This window comes from Mastigoproctus giganteus, chromosome 7, assembly GCF_048544385.1.
Source record: "Mastigoproctus giganteus isolate SK-2022 chromosome 7, ASM4854438v1, whole genome shotgun sequence".
In the NCBI taxonomy this organism is placed as follows: domain Eukaryota; kingdom Metazoa; phylum Arthropoda; class Arachnida; order Uropygi; family Thelyphonidae; genus Mastigoproctus; species Mastigoproctus giganteus.
In genome coordinates this window covers 213012901-213033856 of record NC_143581.1, presented here as the reverse complement: position 1 = coordinate 213033856, position 20956 = coordinate 213012901, and the positions used below count along the sequence as shown (strand labels likewise).

At 35.8% G+C, this 20956-nt stretch overlaps 1 protein-coding gene across 1 annotated transcript in view; it reads left to right on the top strand.

The window, feature by feature from the left end:
* The window catches only part of Dlish (Dachs ligand with SH3s), a 55375-nt gene extending 39080 nt beyond the window's left edge, over nt 1–16295 (top strand). The window contains exon 3 of the mRNA XM_090377423.1: nt 15988–16295. Within this exon, the coding sequence (XP_090233549.1) occupies nt 15988–16295 (308 nt within the window). The remainder of the gene's footprint in view (nt 1–15987) is intronic.
* The last annotated feature ends 4661 nt before the right edge of the window (nt 16296–20956 follow it).

Below are 20956 nucleotides of genomic sequence, written 5' to 3'. Positions count from 1 at the left end.
GGTAGCTGCTTTAATGATCCCAAGCAGGTTACCCAAGCATCACATTCCGGGCTATTAAGTTAAATAAAAATAAAAAAGGCTATTTGCTTTTCAGGTTTATATAATGGACAGCCTGAATAACATTGGCTAGGTGTAATTAGGCTACTCTCCATTGAGTGATTGTTAATATAGCAGCATAAGTTTGATTGTTACTGGAAAGCACTGCTTCAGGAGGTTATAGGCAATTTCATGTGGTCATATATAATTTACATTTATTCATTTTTATTTTATATTTTAGACTAAGGTGTATATTGTGATCTTCAGAAATCTTTCCTTGGTAAGCAGTATGCTGTAATTTGCTGTTGTGGTCGTGTTGCTTCGATTCAGTGGAACATTGCACTGGATCGTGAAGTTGATCTACTTTACTACTAGCAGTTCCATATAATATTAGGGTTTAAAAACCCAACAAGGGCTTAGGCCCAACATTGTCAGATTTTTGAGGACTCGGAGACTTTAAAATCAGAATCAACCTTAAAAGCTTCCTAATGATTGATGAAGCATATGCTAAAAATGTGGTTTTGATCTGACTTTTCTTTCTCAGATATGCTGAAAATGTCCAACGTAAGTAGAGTTTTGTTTTTTTGGGGGGGGGCGTTGAATTATGATTGAACCTAAAGCTTCTCCTTTAAAGACTGATACAACATATCCAGTAAATTTGGTGTTGACCTGACTTTCCTTATTCACTAATGTCCAAACATCCAAAATGTACTTCAATTTTTATAGAGAGATAAATCAATTTTATAGGGAGAAAAAAAGTGCTGAATTTTTATTGGTTTGATTTTAATGAATTATGGGTGGCTTAACAAAACTTTTTTAAAAGACCAAATATAAAATTTTATGAAAATCTATCCAGTGTGTTCAGTTGTTACAGTTGTTACATGCAGACAGATGGATGGACAGACATGATGAAGAAAATAGATGCTTTACCCACACCCAAATATGATTAAAAACATGATAAAGTAATATTTTTGGGTTAGACCTTGCATTTTTCAGACTCTGATTATTTCTTCCACAATTCAGAATTAAAATTATTTGTTGGTGCTCAAGTGATGGACAATAATTTTTGTGATGTTAGGGCTACTATCTAAAGGTGGATATTGTTGGGGCATCAGAGACGTGATATAAGGAATGCAACATTTGAATTTGGGGAGTACAATGTCTACAGATAGGACAAAGTGTGTTTGTTTTAATTGCAGTCTCCAGGGGTTCCCCCCCCTTTATGTGCTGCTATAGCACTTGAAAAGGCATAAGGCCGGCAAGTGTATATATGTAGGTGTATAAGTATGTGTGTGTTGTTATGTTGAGTGCTGGCACTTGGAGATTCGCAGCCAAGGGGGAAGGGGACACCTGGTCCCTTGTCTCCGACGCCCAACCTTAGCCATGAGGAGGCATGCCAGGGACTACTTTTTAATGGAAATTGCTGGGAATTTATCACTTGTCTGATAGTCCCAAAGTGTTTAGGGAAAGAAAGTGGAGATAAGAATGGGGAGTATGAGGATTGGAAGGGAAGGGAAAGTTGGATAGAATATAAGGGGAAGAAGAAATAGACATCCCCCCCTGAAATATATACAAACGGGATAGGAAGGGAGGAGGGTTATGCTGTTATTTAGGAAACACATAAGATTTATGGCAGTGCACTCAGTTGACATGGGTTGACCAGTGCAATGTTGAGTCAGTTTGGCATGACATTAGCACTGTGAAAGAAAAAATGAAAATAGGAGTGTATTATAGGCCTAATCACTCTGATGAGTACAACAAACAACTGTACAGAGAAATAGTGGGCCAGTAAATCAGAATGTTGTATAATGGGGGATTTTAACTTCTCAGATATTGACTGGGACTGGAACTTGTGAATTGGTCGCTTGCACACTAGCAAGCTTTTTGTGGATTTATTGAGGGGCAACCAGAGGGAGTAATACTCTTGATCTGATTATCAGCAGTGATTATTCAGGCATTAAGAATCTGATAAAAGAACCACTAGGTGGCAGTGATCATAGTGTACAGATGTGGGATTTACTTAGAGATGTAACTACCATTGTGGGTAAAGGGAAGGGTTTTTGCTTTTGTAAAGGTAATAGTATTAGGCAGTTTTTAAATTCTAAATGGGAAGCATTCGAGGAATTAAATTCGGAAGCTACCAGGCTTTTCATAAGAACAAGGATATATTGTTAAAGGTTTAGACTTAAATGGATGTCAGACGAACTAATGAGACTCATGGCAGAGAAGATATGGTTGATATGAGCTAGTCTGTAATCAAATCACAATGGAGGTTAGGCAGGCGAAGGCAGATTGCAAGAAATCTTTGGCAAAGGATGCTAAGAAAAACAGCAAAGATTTCTTTACTTATGTAAACTCTGGAAGAAAAGGGATGAATCAGATTGGTCCACTTGATATCAATTGTTCGACTGTTGATGATCCTGCTCATAGGTGACAAACTGAATGAGTATTTTGCATCTACATTCACACACGAGGAATTCTGTAGAGAAGTGGAGGTCAGACGTTTATCAAACACTAATAGGGAGCTAAATGATTTTGTAATAACTGAGAGGAAATTGCAGGAGAAATTGTTGAAGTTAAACATGAGAAAGGCACCTGGTGTGGATGGGATCTATCCCATTATATTAATGGAGGTGGCAAAGGAAGTAAACAAACCCTTACAACAATAATACTGTCGCCGAGAAACCAGGAAATAAATATAAATGGTTGGATTAAAATCATTTAATGACTAATAGAACAAAAACTAAAAGGAATATACACACAAAAGCTTTCAGGCAGATGTCATCCTTCCTCAGTTGTGATAACAAACCCTTAGCTATGCGATTTGCTTACTTAGCCATATGAGAGCATCCTTGGATTCAGGGGACTGGAGAAGTGCAAATATATCCCCAGTTCACAAAGTGGGATCAGGGGGTGACAGGAATTATTACAGACCCTCCATTACTTTCCCCGGAGAAAGTAATGGAGTCACTGGTTATAGAAGCAATGCAGGATTGTCTAGACAAGACTGCAGTTATGGTTCAGACACAGCATGGATTTTTTTTAAAGGGAAATCTTGCCTGAACAATTTGATTGGATACTACGATGTGGTCACAAAGGAACTGGAGTCAAAAAATAATTTTTATATTGTATACTGTACTTGGATTTCAGGGAAGCTTTTGATACTGTTGCACATAAAAGACTGCTCTACAAATTTGAGCAGTATGGCATTAAGAGAAAGTTGCTGCTATGGATAAAAGGATGGTTCTGTGGGAGAAGACAGAGGGTAGTAATCAATGGACACTGCTCTTCATGCTCTAATTTTATTAGTGAATTCCCCCAGGGTTCTGTGTTGGGACCATTGTTATTTTCTGTATTTATCAATGATATTAATGAAGGTATAACGGACTTTCTGTCCAAGTTTGCAAATTATACAAAGGTTGGCAGCTTTATTAATGAGAGTGTGCTGCTGCAACAGGATCTTGAAAAGAAGTTGGGCAGGTGGGCTGAGAGTGGAAACTAAAGTTTAACATTGACAATTGCAAAGTCCTGCATATGGGTAGCAGTAACCCCAGAGAAATGTAACAACTGTGTGGTACTACACTCAGGGTAGTGGAGAATGAAAAAGACCTGTTGATAATTGTGCAGTCAGATGTGAAGTTTTCAGACAGGTTGCCAGAGCAGTTCATGGGGTCTTGTCAGTAATATACAGGAACTTCTTCTAGCAGGGATATGGAGGTGTTATACCTTTGCAAGGGGTAATGACCGAGGCAGTGGTCAGGCCACGCCTTGAGTACTGCATACAGGTCTGGAAGCCTCATTTTTATGAAGGATGTAGAGCTGCTTGAATGAGTACAGAGAAGGGCAACGAGTTTGATGAGGGGAACAAAGGAGTGCTCTTACCAAGAAAGGCTTAAGTTCTGCAAATTGTCGCATCTGGGAACTAGGCACATGTGAGCTAATTCGATTGAGGTATATAAGGTTTTGAATGGTTTGAGCAAGCTCAGTGCTGATGAGATTCTTCCTCTTGAGGAAAGACAGCTGTAGAACAGATGTGCAGAAATTAGCCTTTAGCCAGCAAATGGTTGATTACTGGAACAAACTTCCATCTGTTGTGAAAGTGGAAAAGGCTTAAATAAATTGAAGGAAGAACTGGACAAATGTTTGGAGCAAATGAATAAGTGAATGGGAACGTTTTTTTTTTTTTTTTTTTTTGTTTGGCTGATGCTGTATAAGCTTGTTTTCTTGCATCATATGCCACTGCTAATGCTGCATATATAAAACTTTTATAAACCATTAAAGTGTGCAGTTTTAAAAACTAGCAACGTTTCCTGAGTTTTGATATGCATAAAACTTTTATCAGTCACATGGCTTGTTTTATGAATGTATTCAAACAGTTCCCCATGACTAATGAAGGTTCATGTATACCAAACTGCCAGTAAATGATGTCAGTTATTAAAGCTGACAATAGTTGGCCAGTAAGACCAATTCATGATAAAAGAGTGGTGGTGGCGAGACACCAACAGATGAGAATATGTATACGGTTACAAGTGCCCTAAAGTAACAACTCAAAATGGAGGTTGATTGACCCTCGTAATTAAGACCAAAAGTGTTCATATTTGACATGGATTGGTGAGTCACCAAACAACACAATGTAGATCAATTGTGGAGAGGAACCGGAAGTACCCAGAAATTTTGGAAGAACAGTTTCATTCAATAGTTTAAGTGGTGGCCCAAAATAAGGCCAGAGATTTTGAGATACAGTGTGCTGGTGCAATCAGGAAGATCCTGATGACCAGCACAAGTGTTTAATGTTGATTAGTCTTCGCACAAGGTGTGGGACCTCCTGGTTCCCACAGTGTTACTGCTGCATGGCCTTTGGCCATGTAGTGCATCATTGTAAGAGTGACATCTTCTGTGGGCACTGCATAGGTAGGAATCATTCCTTTATGGAATGCAAAAACTTGATGATCCTCCCAGGTGTGTGTGCTGGAGGAGGAAGCTCCTGTCAGAGCATGCTGCAGTTAACAGATTATGTCCTGACCTTGACCATGTACTCAATGCAGTTTGGTGGAGGATGGACTACAAGTAGCAGTACTCGTTTCCAGCACTCTGAAGGTGAGGTGACCCAGCAGTCCACCTGGAGACATTAAATGTATTGGTCTATTGGAAGATTGTTGCTGATGTGCCCAGGAGGGCATTGCTCAAGCTGTTAAGATCTCGCCTTGAAGACAGATAGAACAATAATGTGGGCTTTGGGGTTCCGCCCCTGTTGTTTATATCTGGTAGGACTTAGGTATTATGTGAGTTCACGGCCTCCGTAGCCGAGTGGTCAGGAGTGAGAGTGCAGTAGCACACACTCGTTGAGTAGACTGGGGTTCAAGCCCCTGACTGCTGAATACGGTTGATCTGCCAACCCGCACTGGACCAGTGTGGCAGGTACCCTCCGCCATGCTACCAAGAACCATGCTACCCTCTGCCTACTAACTCAACCACGTTGTGAAAAAAACCCATAAAAATTCCTTCCTTCATCGACGGAATTCGAACTCAGGTCTTTTCCAGCCAGTATGGGGAGGAGGGCGAGGGAGAAGGTTCTGTCAGCTGTGCTACCCACAAGGGCTTCAGTAGTCATATCAAAACCCTAACCTGCTGCAGATGTAGCAAGTTATACTATTGCACCGATTCCATTTTCTGCCCATTCGATCATATTTCCTGAATCAACTGACTCTGGCCATATGTTTTTCCACACACATTTAATGTTGACTGTTTTACTTCTTTCAGCGATAAAGCTATGATTCTGATACAGTCTACAATTGAGAAATGTTTCCATGCCTCCATTACTTCAATGGATTTGGAATCAATTTTTTCCAAATTTCATTGTAACAATTTTCTGAGGGAATGAGTTTTAAAGGTGGATATACGCCTTGCTTTAACGGCTGAATGAAAAAAGTATTAACCCAGTACAACTGTGGCGGTAGGAACATAACTTCAATGTTTGGATAACTTAAATCTTTTGGATGGCCTGGTGTGCTATCCAATAGTAATAAAACTTTGAAATATAGATTTTTCCACAAGTTCAACATGTACAAATTCAATAGCACAGAATGTAACACAGGAATTTCCCAACAAAATAAAATACATGGATTTCTCAATACTATATATATATTTTTTTTTTTTTTTTTTTTTTTTTTTGACTAGCGAGTCAACAGTGGGGATTCAAAAAGAGTGGAAACCGAAAAATTACATCCAACATAATAGCAGGGTTTCCCTGCACAAAAGCTGAAAAATATCATGTCATGTGAGGTTTACTGAAATTCTCTAACCGTGTTATATGAGTACCATGTTGTGTGAGGATTGCCACAATTTATCAATCGTGTTAGAGTGAAACCATGTTGTAGAAATACCGTGTTATGTGGGGGTTGCCTGTATACGCGATCATGTATCAAATGGAGTGCATACAAACAGGCAGATATATTTTTTAATTTTATTTTAAAAATCTCTATAGTTTTAAACATGGAAGGGCAATTTGGAAAGTAGATTAGTTCCAACTGTGGTCATGGTTAGCATGTTTAAGCTCATGCACTGCTACAAGGCACCTCCGTAGCCAGGTGGGCAGCAGCAGCAGTGCATAGCACACGCTTCTTGATTAGACTGGGGTTCGAGCCCATGATCACCAAATACGGAGGTTGCAGAAAGGTCAGGGAATGACCACCGCATATCCCCGGAGCAATATGGCCTTAGTTGCTAATGCTCATAAAAAAAAAAAAAACAACAACAGCACTGCTACAAAAAATGCATAACCTGTTGTTGACTATGGGACTAAAAATCCAGCAGCTCTTTAATAATTCAGTATGTATGCAGTAATGTTGAATTTGTAGATGCTTCTGGCCTTGGCTATCTAGAGAATAAATGGAAATTTTTGTAGAAATTTTACGCTGGGGGATCCACTGGCAATGCTAGGATGCATCTTTGTCAATCTTGAAATGGATTTCGTTGATATTGGTTGGTTTTCACTACTTTGCATCTATTTAAAAATGAAATTGTGGCAAAGAAATCATCATTAATGATCCATCCAATACTTAGCAGTAGTCTAACTACTGGTGTTTTCTGTATGAAATTCAATGAACACAAAGTATGTTAAACTTTTTCATATTATGTGTATTAATTCATAGCTTTGGACTCTTGGCAATTCTGACTGAAAAAATTGTGAAAACAGATATGGTAATTTTTTACTGTCTCCTGTAAGCATTATTCAATTTATGATGTGAGAAAGGCAGATTTTTTTTTTTTTTTTTTCCCACCCTACTGCCTAACTCCTTCAACATAAAACTATTTTAAAATCATGATTACTGTGTTTTCATATCTGTTTAAGAATTTATGAGATTACTGTATTCTCATGTGCAAAAAAGTTTTCAGTGTTGAACATTATGACTTGATACCGCAACCTAACATAAGTAATGCTCTTTGGCCATAAAAGTATAAAGACAACCAATTCGAACACAATTTATTAAACAAATATTATAAAGCATGTATTTTTTGCTATCATTCTTTTCAACTCACTGAAGCCAGCCTATCAGTCTTTTTCAGCTCTTCTCACTCAAAATACCACAAAGATATGTCCAAATATAAAAAATTCAGACAGAGCCAAGTCTGGAATGTATATAGGATGAAATAAAACTCTATCCTAGATCTGTGATTTTCATCTGAGTCATATGGTCAGTGTATGGCCTGGCGTTATCATGATATAATGTGATTGGGTGTCCTGTTGGAGCCTTCCTTTTTTGTTTTATACCCCTATTAACTTATCAAGTGTTTGGCACTATCTTTCCTTATTTATAGTCTGAACTTTCTCTAAAAAATCTACCAAAATTGGTCTTTCTCTGTCCCAAAACATTGTGGGGATAATTTTTTGTGACAATCTGGCAAATCAAGGTTTTTTCTTCACTGGAGATGATGGGTGTGCCCATTCTGTTGACCTGTGCTTGGAATAAGGGTCAGGGTGGAAGATCCAAGTCTCATCACATGTTATCAGGCCTTTAAAAAACCTTGAAAGTTATATCACTCCTGCAACAAGTCTTGGCAAATCTCCTGCTGGGAGAATTTAATTTCTCTTATTAACAGATGGGGTATCCATTTGTTACATATTTTTCTATGATTGTCTAAAGTGGCTAATGCACATCTCTTTGAACACCTTAGTGCTTGAATCACTGCATACATTGTTATTGGCCTGTTTTTTTGAATAATTTCATCCAAAATCCTAGTTTTCTTCAGTGCACATAAACTTTGGTCTTCCACCCCTTCCTGAGTGACTCTTCCTTTAAAATGTACAAGCCATCTATGAACATTACTTATTTCAATAGTGTCTAGTAGGTAGTAGTAGAAGTAGTGGCATGTGATGCAAGAAAGCAAGTGTATGAGCTTATGCAGCATCAGCAAAAAAAAAAAAAAAAAAAAAAAATCACACCATTCCTTCCAAATGTCTGTCCAGTTCCTCCTTAAATTTATTCAACCTATCAACTACAACAACAGATGGAAGTTTGTTCCAGCAATTAACCACCTGCTGGCTAAAGGCAAATTTCCGCACATCTATTCTACATCTGTCCTTTCTTAATTTGAATTTATGCCCCCTTAGGTTCGTAATCTGAACAAGTGGAAGGATCCCATCGTAATTCAGCGTGCTCAACCCATTCAAGGCCTTATACACCTCAATCAGACCACCGCGCAGGTGCCTAGTCTCCAGCCACTGCAATTTGCAGAACTTAAGCCTCTCTTGGTAAGAGGATCCCTTCATTCCCCTCACCAATCTTGTTGCCCTTCTCTGTACACGCTCAAGCAAATCTACATCCTTCCTAAAATGAGGCCTCCAGACCTGTACGCAGTACTCAAGGCGTGGCCTGACAATTGCCTTATACAGAGGGACAATCACCTCCTTTTCCCTGCTAGCAAAATTCCTATATATTAATGACAAAAACCCCATGACCTGCCCTGGCAACCTGTCTGCATTGCTCAGAAAACTTCATATCTGACTGCACAATTACTCTCAGATCTTTTTCATTTTCTACCATGCTGAGTGTAGTACCACACAGTTGGTACATTTCTCTGGGGTTACTTCTACCCATATGCAGTACATTGCATTTGTCAATGTTAAACTTCAGTTGCCACTTCTAAGTCCATTTGTCCAAATTTTCTAGATCCTGTTGCAGTAGCACACTGCCATTGCTGTCATTAACAACCCTGCCAACCTTTCTTTCATCTGCAAACTTCGACACTAAGCCTGATATACCTTCATCAATATCATTGATAAATATACAAAACAACAGTGGACCCAACACCGAACCCTGTGGGACTCCACTAATAACATTAGTCCACGAAGAGCAGCACCCATTGATTACCACCCTCTGTCTTCTCCCACTCAACCATCCTTTTATCCATTGTAGCAACTTACTCTTTATACATTCTGCTCCAATTTGTAGAATAGTCTTCCATGCGCAACAGTGTCAAAAGCTTTCCTGAAATCCAAGTATATGATATCAAAATTATTTTTTGCATCCAGTTCCTTTGTGACTACATCATAATATCCTATCAAATTTGTCAGACAAGACTTTCCCTTAACAAACCCATGCTGTGTCTGAATTATTACTGCAGTCTTGTCTAGATGATCCTGCAATGCATCTTTAACCAGTGACTCCATTATTTTACCCGGAACAGAAGTTAAACTAACTGGTCTGTAATTACTCGTGTCACCCTTCGATCCCCCTTTGTGAATTGGGGATACGTTTGTACATTTCCGGTCCGTGGGAACCTCCCCTGAGTCCAAGGATGCTCTCATAATTTTATTAAACCCATAATTATGGGTTTGCTTAGTTGCTTTGCCGCCTCCTTTAATATAACTGGATAGATCCCATCCACCCCAAGTGCTTTCCTTATGTTTAACTTGAACAATTTCTCCTCCATTTTGCTCTCAGTTATTACAAAATCATTACGTATCCTGCTACAATTTGATAACCTTCTGCCATTTTCAAACCTTAATAATTCCTCATGTGTGAACGTAGATGCAAAATACTCATTCAGTTTGTTTGCTATCTGAGCAGGATCATCAACAGTCGAACCATCGATGTCAAGTGGACCAATCAGATTCATCCCCTTCCTTTTAGAGTTTATATAAGTAAAGAAATCCTTGCTGTTTTTCTTAGTATCTTTTGCCAAGTATTTCTCGTAATCTGCCTTCGCCTTCCTAACCTCTTTTGTGACCTGATTACAGACTAGCTTATATCTGCCATAGGCTTCTGAGTCGCTTGATAATTTATATTCATCCCATGCATTTTTCTTCTCTGTTACGAGGCTCATTAGTTCATTTGATAACCATTTAGGCCTAAACCTTGAACAATATTTCTTAATAGGTATGAAACTTTTAGTAGCATCCACGATTAATTCCTTGAATGCTTCCCACTTAGAATTTACTGTTGGTAACATCGTCAGTTGATCCCACTGTACAGAATTTAAAAACTTTCTGAGACCACTGTACTCACCTTTACGGAAGCAAAAACCCTTTCTTTTACCCCTGATGGTAATTAAATCTTTAAGTAAATCCCACGGAACTGAGGTGTACTTTCCTCAGTTTTTCATGAATGTGGGTAGCTGGGTTTCTCTTGACTTGAAAAGGAATTCTCATACTGAATGTTGGTAGAAACAGACATATAAGTTTGACTGTTCATAACTAGAAATAGACAACTTTTATTTTAGAATGTCTTAGTATCGATACAGTATGCCACAGAAAGGGAAATAATGATTGAAGGAGCAGTAATTGAAAAGGTGGAGTCATATACTTATCTGGGACAAGTTAGCTGTAATAATGATAAATGGCTGGAAGTCAAGAGAAGAATAAATTTTGGATGGATAGCATTCAGGAAATATAGTCATATACTGAAGAGCAATATCCCAGTTTGTCTGAAACATAAAATAATGAACCAATGTATACTCCCCACCATGACTTATGGAAGTGAAACTTGGGCACTCAACCAAAAGAATGGAAGAGAAGCTGAGAACTACGCAGCGAAGAATGGAATGAATTATATTAGGAATCAGACTGTTAGATAAGAAGAGAAACACATGGATTAGGCAGCAAACTTAAGTAAAGACATTCTTATCAAAACTAAAGAACTAAAATGGTCTTGGGCAGGACACATAGCTCGAAGGCATGATGACAGATGGGCTAAGAAAATAACAGAATGGTACCCAAGAGGAGCTAGAAGAAAACCTGGAAGACAACAACAGAGATGGACAGATGAAATTCATGAGTTTGTGGGTAGTAAATGGATGGCCAGTGCTCAAAACAGAAGGAACTGGAAAGTTGCTGGAGAGGCCTTCATCCTGCAGTGGATTGAAAATGACTGATGATGATGAACTATACTAGTAATATATAAAATGTCTTGATGCTAACTCAGTTACAAAAAATTGTTGCCCAAGAAGCATTACTTATGGATTCATATTCCCAGAGGATATAGGAAAGAATACATTCCTGGCTGGAACAGAAGATGTGATGAGCTATATGAAGAATACCAACTTAGCAATAGAACAGAAATTGCTGATGAACTATTGCAATGCTTAGACTCTGCTAGGAAAGAAAAATGGAACATAATGACAGCAGGTATGAATTTCCAACACTCAAGCAGAAAAGCATGGACACTTCTGAGGAAACTCGGAAGTAGTACTCCCAAATATATTAATAAGAGCTCAGAAGTATCCCCAGGAAAAGTAGCCAAGAGAATCGTCAACATTTCCAAGAGACCAACCGATACTAACAAAGATGAAATCAAAAAACTTAAGAAGGAATTAAGAACTAGACTATCCTTGGCTGAACCAACCTCCCAGTTCTCAGGAGAATTCACAATTGCAGAGATTTCAACAGCTCTGAAGGAAATAAAACCAGGCAAAGCAGCCGGAGTGGACGGAATATATACAGAGTTCCTGAAACATTGTGGTCCAAGAGCTCTGAATTGGCTAGTTAAATTTTTTAATGACATCTTGCAGAATGGTAGGTTCCCGTCTTTGTTTAAGAGAACTAAAATAGTTGCCATCCTAAAGCCTGGGAAAAGTGGATCCTGCCCTGAAGATTATCGCCCAATTGCACTTTTAAATATATGTTATAAATTAATTGAAAGAATGGTTTACAATAGAATTTCATCCACAACCTTCCAACACATACCAATTGAACAAGCCGGATTCCGACCAGGCTGAAGCTGCTGCGATCAGGTACTGGCACTTACCAGCCATATCGAGAATGGATTCCAAGATAAGAAGAAGACCATTGCAGTCTTTGTGGACTTGACATCAGCTTATGACACAGTATGGCGACAAGGAATGATTCTGAAATTTTTGAAGATTATTCCTTGTAAGCCCCTCGCGATCCTACTTAACAATATGTTATGCAACAGTGTTTGAAGTACACCTAAACGGCAGAGTGAGCAAGCCCTATATATTAAATGATGGTTTACCACAAGGATCAGTTCTAGCCCCATTATTATTTAATATCTGTACTGCAGATCTTCCAACAACTGCTTCTAGGAAATTCATGTACGCAGATGACATAGCCCTGACTGCCCAGTCTACTGACTTCAATGCAGCCGAAATTGTACTTACAAAGGATCTTCATAACCTGAATAAATATTTTCTCACATGGCGACTTAAACCTAATTTAAATAAAACCGAAGTTAGCTGTTTTCATCTGGATAATCATAGGGCTAACTATATGCCACAAGTGGAATATAAAGGTCAACGACTGAAACACAACCCTTGCCCAAAATATCTGGGAATTATAATGGACTGAACACTGACGTATAAACAACACCTTTGTAATATTGCAGCAAAGATAAAAACTAGGAATAACATCTTGCATAAACTCAGTGGAACAGGCTGGGGAGCAAACGCAACGGTGCTATGAACATCAGCCCTTGCCCTAGTCTACTCAGTTGCAGAATATTGTTGCCCCGTATGGCTTAATAGTGCACACTCTGTAAAAGTTGATATCCAACTGAATGACACAATGAGGACAATATCAGGCACCATTAAATCGACACCTTTAAAATGGCTACCAGTGTTATCTAACATCTATCCCCCTCATATAAGAAGAGAAATAGCCTTTGCTGAAAGAATAGCAGAAATGTCAAAGAAATCCTCACTTGCCCATACATCAGGATTGCAAACCCCAGAAGCCGGAGAGATTGAAGTCTAGGAACCCCTCATGGAAGCTAGGCGAGAAACTTATCAAGTCACATTTTAATGCTGACCAGACCTGGCGTGAAGACTGGACTACTTCAAATCCCGACCACCTGGGCTTAGTCAGTGATCCATGCAGAGCTGTTCCAGATTTCAACTTACCAAGAAAGGAATGGACATCCCTGAACAGAATCCGAACAAATCACGGAATATGCAAGTATTGGCTGCATAAGTGGGGAAAAACTGAAAACCCATTCTGCGACTGTGACAACGTGCCCCAGACCATCCAGCATGTCATCTCGGAGTGCCCAAAGAGGAGATTTGAAGGCTCCATCCAAGATCTACATAGTGTTACTGATGATGCTATTAAGTGGCTGAATAAACTGGACATTACATTTTAATTCATCAAATGTTACTTATAATTTTTTTCTGTAAATATTGTTTTTAGGCTTATTGTAATTTATTTATTTATTTTTTGACATTGTTTGTTACAAATGTATCCTCATTTTTTGCCATACGAAATAATAATAATAACTTATGGATTGATTGTTGTACTACCAAGTTGTAAAAGTGTGTTGACCACTAAAAATGTATCAGTACATCAGTCATCATCATCATGGGTTCCTTCAGTCTCTATGACTGGTTGGTAGCACTGATGACTTTTTTCCACAACTTTCTGTTGTGTGCCAGCTTCTTCAAGTCCTGGTATGATCTTGTTGTATCCCTTTGCAGTTGCTTTATGAAATTGTTTCTCTGTCACCCTCTGGGTCTAGTTCAGTTAATCTTTCCTTCTATAATCAGGCTTAGCATTTCACTGTGTCTTATATTGTGTCTGAACCACCTTCCTCTCTGCTCCTTGATTAGGTTTATAATTTTTCGTTTTTCTCCTAGTTCTTCTAAGACGTCTTCATTGATTTTTTTTCGGTTCAGCTTTATTTTCTTGTATTTTTTTCAACACACCAATTCTCTGTCCGTCTCGTTTGTTTATCATGCTGGTTTCGGATGCATATAGGGCCGTGTTCCAAACATAGAATTTTAGAATTCTTTTCCTCATCAGTATTCTACCTATTATCCTGAAATGAATGCCATCTGTCGTGATGTTTTATAGCCTGTGTTTAGTCTACTACATATGAAATACAGGGTGGTCCATAAGTAATGAAACATGTTTGATGGTAAATAACAACCCTATTTAAAATATATATTTTGATTAATGCTAGGGCATACATAAATTGTAGAAAAAACAAATTACATCTGTTGATTATAGCTGCCATTTTGGTCTTTACAAAATTGTGGTCTTTTTGGTCACAAAACACAGCAAGACAGCTCCTTGGAAATGCTCTGATTCTCTAACTGTTGGCTATTGAAGCTCTAGCAGAAACCTTATGCTTATTACTAAATACTTCATTCTTTAAGAATTCCTACAAAAAGTAATCATACAGTGTCAAATCTGAGGAATGTGTGTGGCCATTGAATGGGAACCCTGTCATTTGTTCCATTGACCTGGAAAGTTTTTGTCTAAGAATTTGCAGCCAATTTTTGCATATTGAGCTGGTGCTCCAACCAGCAGAAAAAAAAAAAAACTACTGAAAATTGACTTTGGACCTACATTAATGGAGTGATTTTGTCTTTTAATAGTCTCAGTTAGCCTTCTGCTGTCATGGTTCTCTCAAAGAAAAAAGATCTGAGAACACCTCTTCAAATTCTAGCCCAGGCTTCAAGTCAGGAGCATTTAAATCCTTGTTAAAGAATAAAACAAAATACTTCATTCTTTATTTAAATTGGAATTGTTAAGAGAGTAATAAACATAGTTATGGTGATTAACAGGTCCATTTAATTTAAATGTGGCTTCATCAATTCACGAAACATTTTCAGTGATATCTGGTTTGTACCCTCATGGCCAAAACCCATTCAGAAATTACAATGTTCTATCTGGGTCATCTTAATTCAAATTTTTAGCAAAACAGGGTGATAAACCTTATATTTAAGTTCCTTTATGATTCTGTTTCAGCTTGTTTTAAGTTTAAAAGTTCACTTTCTTTGAGATATTTTTTGGACTTTTTTCAGTATTCTCTCTTACAAGTTCCAGATTGGCAGATGTCTTTTAGATACAAAGTCTACTGGGTTTTGGTAGATTGTGTATTGTTCCCACTTCAACCGACTTCTTCATATTTTGCTTTATGGTCTTTATTGTGAGCGAAAAACTTCTTGAAGCGGTGTGTAACTTCTGCAGCATTTTATTATCTTGCATGCCATTTTACAATTTCAACTCATTCATTATAATGCTCATGTTACTTTTCCTATGTTCAAGTTATTTTGAAAGAATGAAAAACTAGATTATAAACAGTTTTTAAAACTTTGAGTGGTACAGCATTTTGAATGCATCTCTAGATTTGCCCTAAAACTGCCGTTATTTGCAATTTTTTATTTTATTTTTAGAATCGGTATAGTATTGTTGACCATAAAAAAGTAGAGAGAAATATTTGAAAATAAGTGTCATAGCTTGGATGGAGCTGTGTCACAGTCCCATACTTAAGTTGTACTTTTTTCCTTAGCAGTTAGAGTAACCTAAATATACATGTCACATTGCATTTTACTAATTGAACCTTATTTATTTTATAAATTTTGAAATCCCTATAATTGTTATGCAATGTCCCAATGGCTGTTTTATTTAAACTTCCATTTCCTCTTTTATTTTGTTTTTTATTTATAAAATAGGTATTTTATGAAAAGTACCTATCATTATTTTTTGCTTTATAGATCATGTCAATCCTCAACCTGCAAATGCCAACAACCAGAATCACTCAGCTGCAACTGGTAATGGGAATCATCATGCCAATGCACCTACTCCAGAAGATCTGAGATTCCATGGCAGTGAATTAGTAATGCTATATGACTACAAAGCTCAAGCACCTGATGATTTAAGTGTAAGAAGGGGTGACTGGGTGTATGCCGATTTAAATAATCAGACAGTTGATGGTTGGTTGTGGGCATATGCTCCCAAAACTAGAAAATATGGTTTTATCCCTAAAGCATATGCACGTCCTCCAGCAATGACTTCTTTATGAAGTAGTGATAATACTTCACTTACTTAAAAAAAAAAAAAAAAAAAAAAGTTGTCAATCAAAACTGTAGACATACTCAAGTGAGAAGCATTGCACAGTATTTGAATTGAATGTGATGACAGCCCCCCCTTTTTTTTTTGAAGTTTACAACTTCTTTAATAACACATTTCTTAAATAAAATGTGTTAGGCAAAACTTTCAAAGCTATATAACAGAGAAAGTTCAATAAGTTTCTTCTAAGTGTAGTGCAAGGAAATTCTTTGAAGGCTTATTTATATCCTTTGATATACTGCTCATTGTGGCAACATTTAAATAACAGCTTATTCATGAGGTTGGAAAGTTACTAGATCTAATGAAATGGTTGTCTCATGTAAATTTTATCACTCATTAATTCTACATTAAAAAGGATTTTATTTCCTTTGAAATTCATATTTAAACATATCTCCTTTCAATAAATTTAACAAAAGTTTGTGTAGTTGAAAATTAAGATGAAAGTGTTAAACTAGCAAATTTTGCTTTACTTTCATTAATCAGACAAACATGCAGAATGCATCTATTGATCCATTGAATAATGTGCTGAATGATGGAAAATATACAAAGGTAATTTATTCTCTGAATAATGAATTACTATATTTTCATATTATGTTCTGAACAGAGAAGAAAAGCATACATTATTAAAAAAATTATTAATTTAAATTGATATTTCTAAAAATTTTGAAACAGATTGAAATTTAATTGAAAATAATTTAATAAAAATTTAAGATTTGATAAAATTATCAGAACTTATCGACGTGATTTGAAATACTCTAAATTATTAAACTAAAAATAATTCTGAAAGGAGATGTAATGTACATCTGCATATATTACTCAGTCTGTTGAGATAGGGCTAATGATGAATGAACAATGGAATACTGCCGAAATGTGTTTTTAAAGAAGTGGTCTCAAATTTACTCACTAATGTTAATATTATATTCTTGCATAACAGTAAGACCTTTGCTGTTATTTTAAAGAATAATTAAGTGCCTTATGAATACCATATTTACTTAATTTAACCCTTTCAGGAGTGAATATATTAATCTATGTTTTAAGTATGTGTACTCTGGGTAGTATGTGGGTCTTTATTTTTGAAGGTCATTTCAAATGATCTCTTTTACATAGGAATTGTCTTGAAAATTTTCCAGTACATGCTGCCATCTCTTATCTTTGTTTCCAACTAATTGTTGACACAGTTATAATAGATGTCATCACAAAAGTAGCTTTGAAAATCAGACCAGGATATTGCACCCATTAGCCATTGTTGTCCAATTTTGACTTACAAATTTAAAATTCTTTGAAATTCAGATCCAAAAAAAAGTTGATGAAATCAAATTAAGTGACACATAAATACAGTAGATGTAAAGAATATTATTGCTTTAAAAAAGTAGTGTTTTTTTTATGATTTTTTTTTTTTAAATTCTGGTTTCATTTTTGACAGTTTTGCTTTCACAGCCGAGTAATTAAATCAAAATAGAAAGAACTTATTATTTTAAATGCATTTATGTACAAAGTTTTCATTTATACAGAATTTCATAAACTTATTCCACAGAGCCCACCCCCTATCAAAAACCCACTACAGGGAGCCCACGTGTTCCAAAAATTCACTTGAGAAAGGGTTAAGTAGGCTTAGATATAAAGTGCATCTCCATATTCAGATGTGAAAACAGTCATTGTCTATATCATTATTTTTAAAACTTGTAAGAGGATTTATGTTGACATGAAATTTCAAAAAAAAAAAAAGTTGAATTTAGTTTAGCATTCCTTTTACTTCCATAAATATAAAATACAGGTAATGGTTAGGCTTAGCTTAGCAAAAAAAAAAATCTTATGGTGGAGTACTAAATCTGCAAAAAATGAGGGGACTCAGCTTATCTATTTGCTAATCTCATTATTTTGCTCCCTTGAGTTACCTCCTTTCTAAACAGAGATAGGACTTAAATCTGAATATTTTTTTAACAGTAGACATTTTCTGTTAAATACTGATGTACATATTTAATTTCTGTTTCTTTCATGATTGGAATTATCATGTATTTAAAGTAGATTCTGCCAGATTTAATTACTTCTGTTTATAGATAAGAGAAGGGTGCATCTTAAATCTGAGTAAATATGGTATACCTCATAGTTTACAATACTTGTTGATAGAGCAGTGAGCACTAGTTTTATTTCTCTGTCATATATCTAAAGCAGAATGTATTTTCAGGTGTTGTATATCTTTATAAAATCTAGGTGAGGTGTGTTTTCCCTTAGAAGAGGAAATATTCATTTACATTTGATTTAATTGCTACATTTAATTGTTGTATTTAACTGCTCTTATCAGAAATAGCCTGGAACTTTAAATTCTTTCTGAAAATGCTTTCCCCACTCTTGCAAAGAGTACACCACTTAATTAGTTTGCTATATATACTACTAATTAAATAAAGGTAGTTATAATTTTGAAGCAATCCTAATATCAGGAAATAAATTGCTGTTAGACTAGTTTTTAATAGATAAAAATTACTATTTTGTATAGTCAACAACAGTGATTTAGTTAAATGTGCCACTGTTAAGTTTAACACACTGTATATAAGACAAGTTGTGAAAGACTGAAAAAAATGCAAAATCTTGTTTTTATATTTAATGTTTCTTTCTTTATATGGTCAAACCTTTATAGATTTTTATTGTGTGGAGCAGTGTTGAGCTCAGTTTTAATTTGAGATCAGTTTATTATTAGCTAACTAAACAGTCGTGATTGCTGTTATTCTGTAAAAAAAGTTTACTTGTAATTTTTTCCAATTTATCTCATTCTTAATCTCCATTCCACTAGAATTAGTGATACATAAAATCCACAATGCCACTCTTAGATTTTAATTGAAAGTTTTAGTCACAGTGACATAATTTTGTGAGATATATTAGTATAATATAGTAATCTAGAATTGCTGCTTGCTTTAAAACATTAAATATGCTTAAATCAAGCAGCAAATCTCAAGTATAGTTGCATGCAGCTACCAGTTATTTTCGTGAATAGTAGTACAAAAAGAAAAAAAAAAAGCCAGAAGTAACTACTAGATTTGACTTGGTTTTTTTTTTTAACCTAGATTAAATCTTTGTATATCGGAATGAAAATACTAAATTATTTTAGAAGAAAGGAAGTGCAGAAAAGTGATGCAGTAATACTAATCACCAGCCAGTTCACATTATATTTACATAATGTTTAAAACAGAATGTGGCAACAGTAAAAGATGGACTTTTGCCATGCCAAATATTTGCTTGAGAACTGCTGGTTAAAAGGATTGTATAATGTGGATAGGAGCACAGTGATATATTTTCACCAAAACATTTTATGGGGCATGCATGCACACCACACACATGCACATATGCCTGTCTTTTTACTTTTGCAGTAAAGTCACTTTAGGTTGACTTTAAGAATAGAAATAAGCTCAGAACTCCTAGTAAAAATTTCACATGTTCATCTATTTTTATAACAAATTCTTTTATATTGATATTGAATATATTTACACTAATAACATTACTTACTTTTGAATACTTCGTAGGTATCTCTTTTATCAAAGTAAGATTTTATTCAAATTACATATTGTATACAAATGAACATAGATTTATCAGAAATAATGTGTATAAAGAAATGTTATGCATTGTTTTTGTAATCTGTTTCAGGTTTTTCAAAACACATTTTTACTTTTGTATATCTGAAAAAGAACCCTTTTAAATGTTATTTTTTTAAGCTAGAATAATTCACTAAAATAAAGTCCAAGGTACACCTTTTATATAAGACTTTAAATGTTAACTAGTTTTGTTGGTTATTTTGAGATCTATGAAACTGCTGTTTCAAAATAAATTTAATGTTAACACATTTTTTCTTGTTGTTTATAAGACAAACCTCTGACCTACTTGTCTAAAAAGGTTATTTAAAAAATGTAAGTACATTACACTTAATTTTTCTTTGCAGATTTTTCCATAGAATGAAAATTATTTGTTCCGATTATTTCAGAAATTGTTATTTTTGTCATGTGTGTGTTATGGGAATGGAAATCGGTTTTAGCAAATCGTTAAATTTTCTTAACCTATGAATTGAAGGTCAAAAGTGCATGAAGATTTCAGTGAATTTTAACTTGTTATATATATATAATCATTCCAGCTTTTTAATTTTCTTGTGTACAATTGACAAAATTTTCAAAATACATTACACTATTGGTGTAATATTCAAACCATCTAAGAGGTGGACAGTTCCAGTTTGTCCTTTGATTATTGGTGTACATTGACAATTTCAACTGAAACTAGTGGGCCATAAGATGAAAAAGTCAGAAAGGCAGCATGATTGCTATTGAAAATATCATAAAAAGATATCTGCAATTCTCGCAGACTGATATGTGTAAAATTTTCAAAGGAAAAAGTACTTTTTCCACATGAATTGTAAGTTTAGTTTATTGTTATGCTAATAAAGAGGTATAAAGCGCCACTCTCAGTACATTCAAAATTACTGAATAATGGGCAGTGTTTCTGGATTTTCTGTGGAAACCTGTCATCAGGCTAAAGGAAAGGGACTAGTAGGCTCAGCTATCAATTCCAACATGAAAATTTGCGGAAATTTTCATGTTGGATGTTGTCATTGTGGAAATTAATAACCTAAATAAA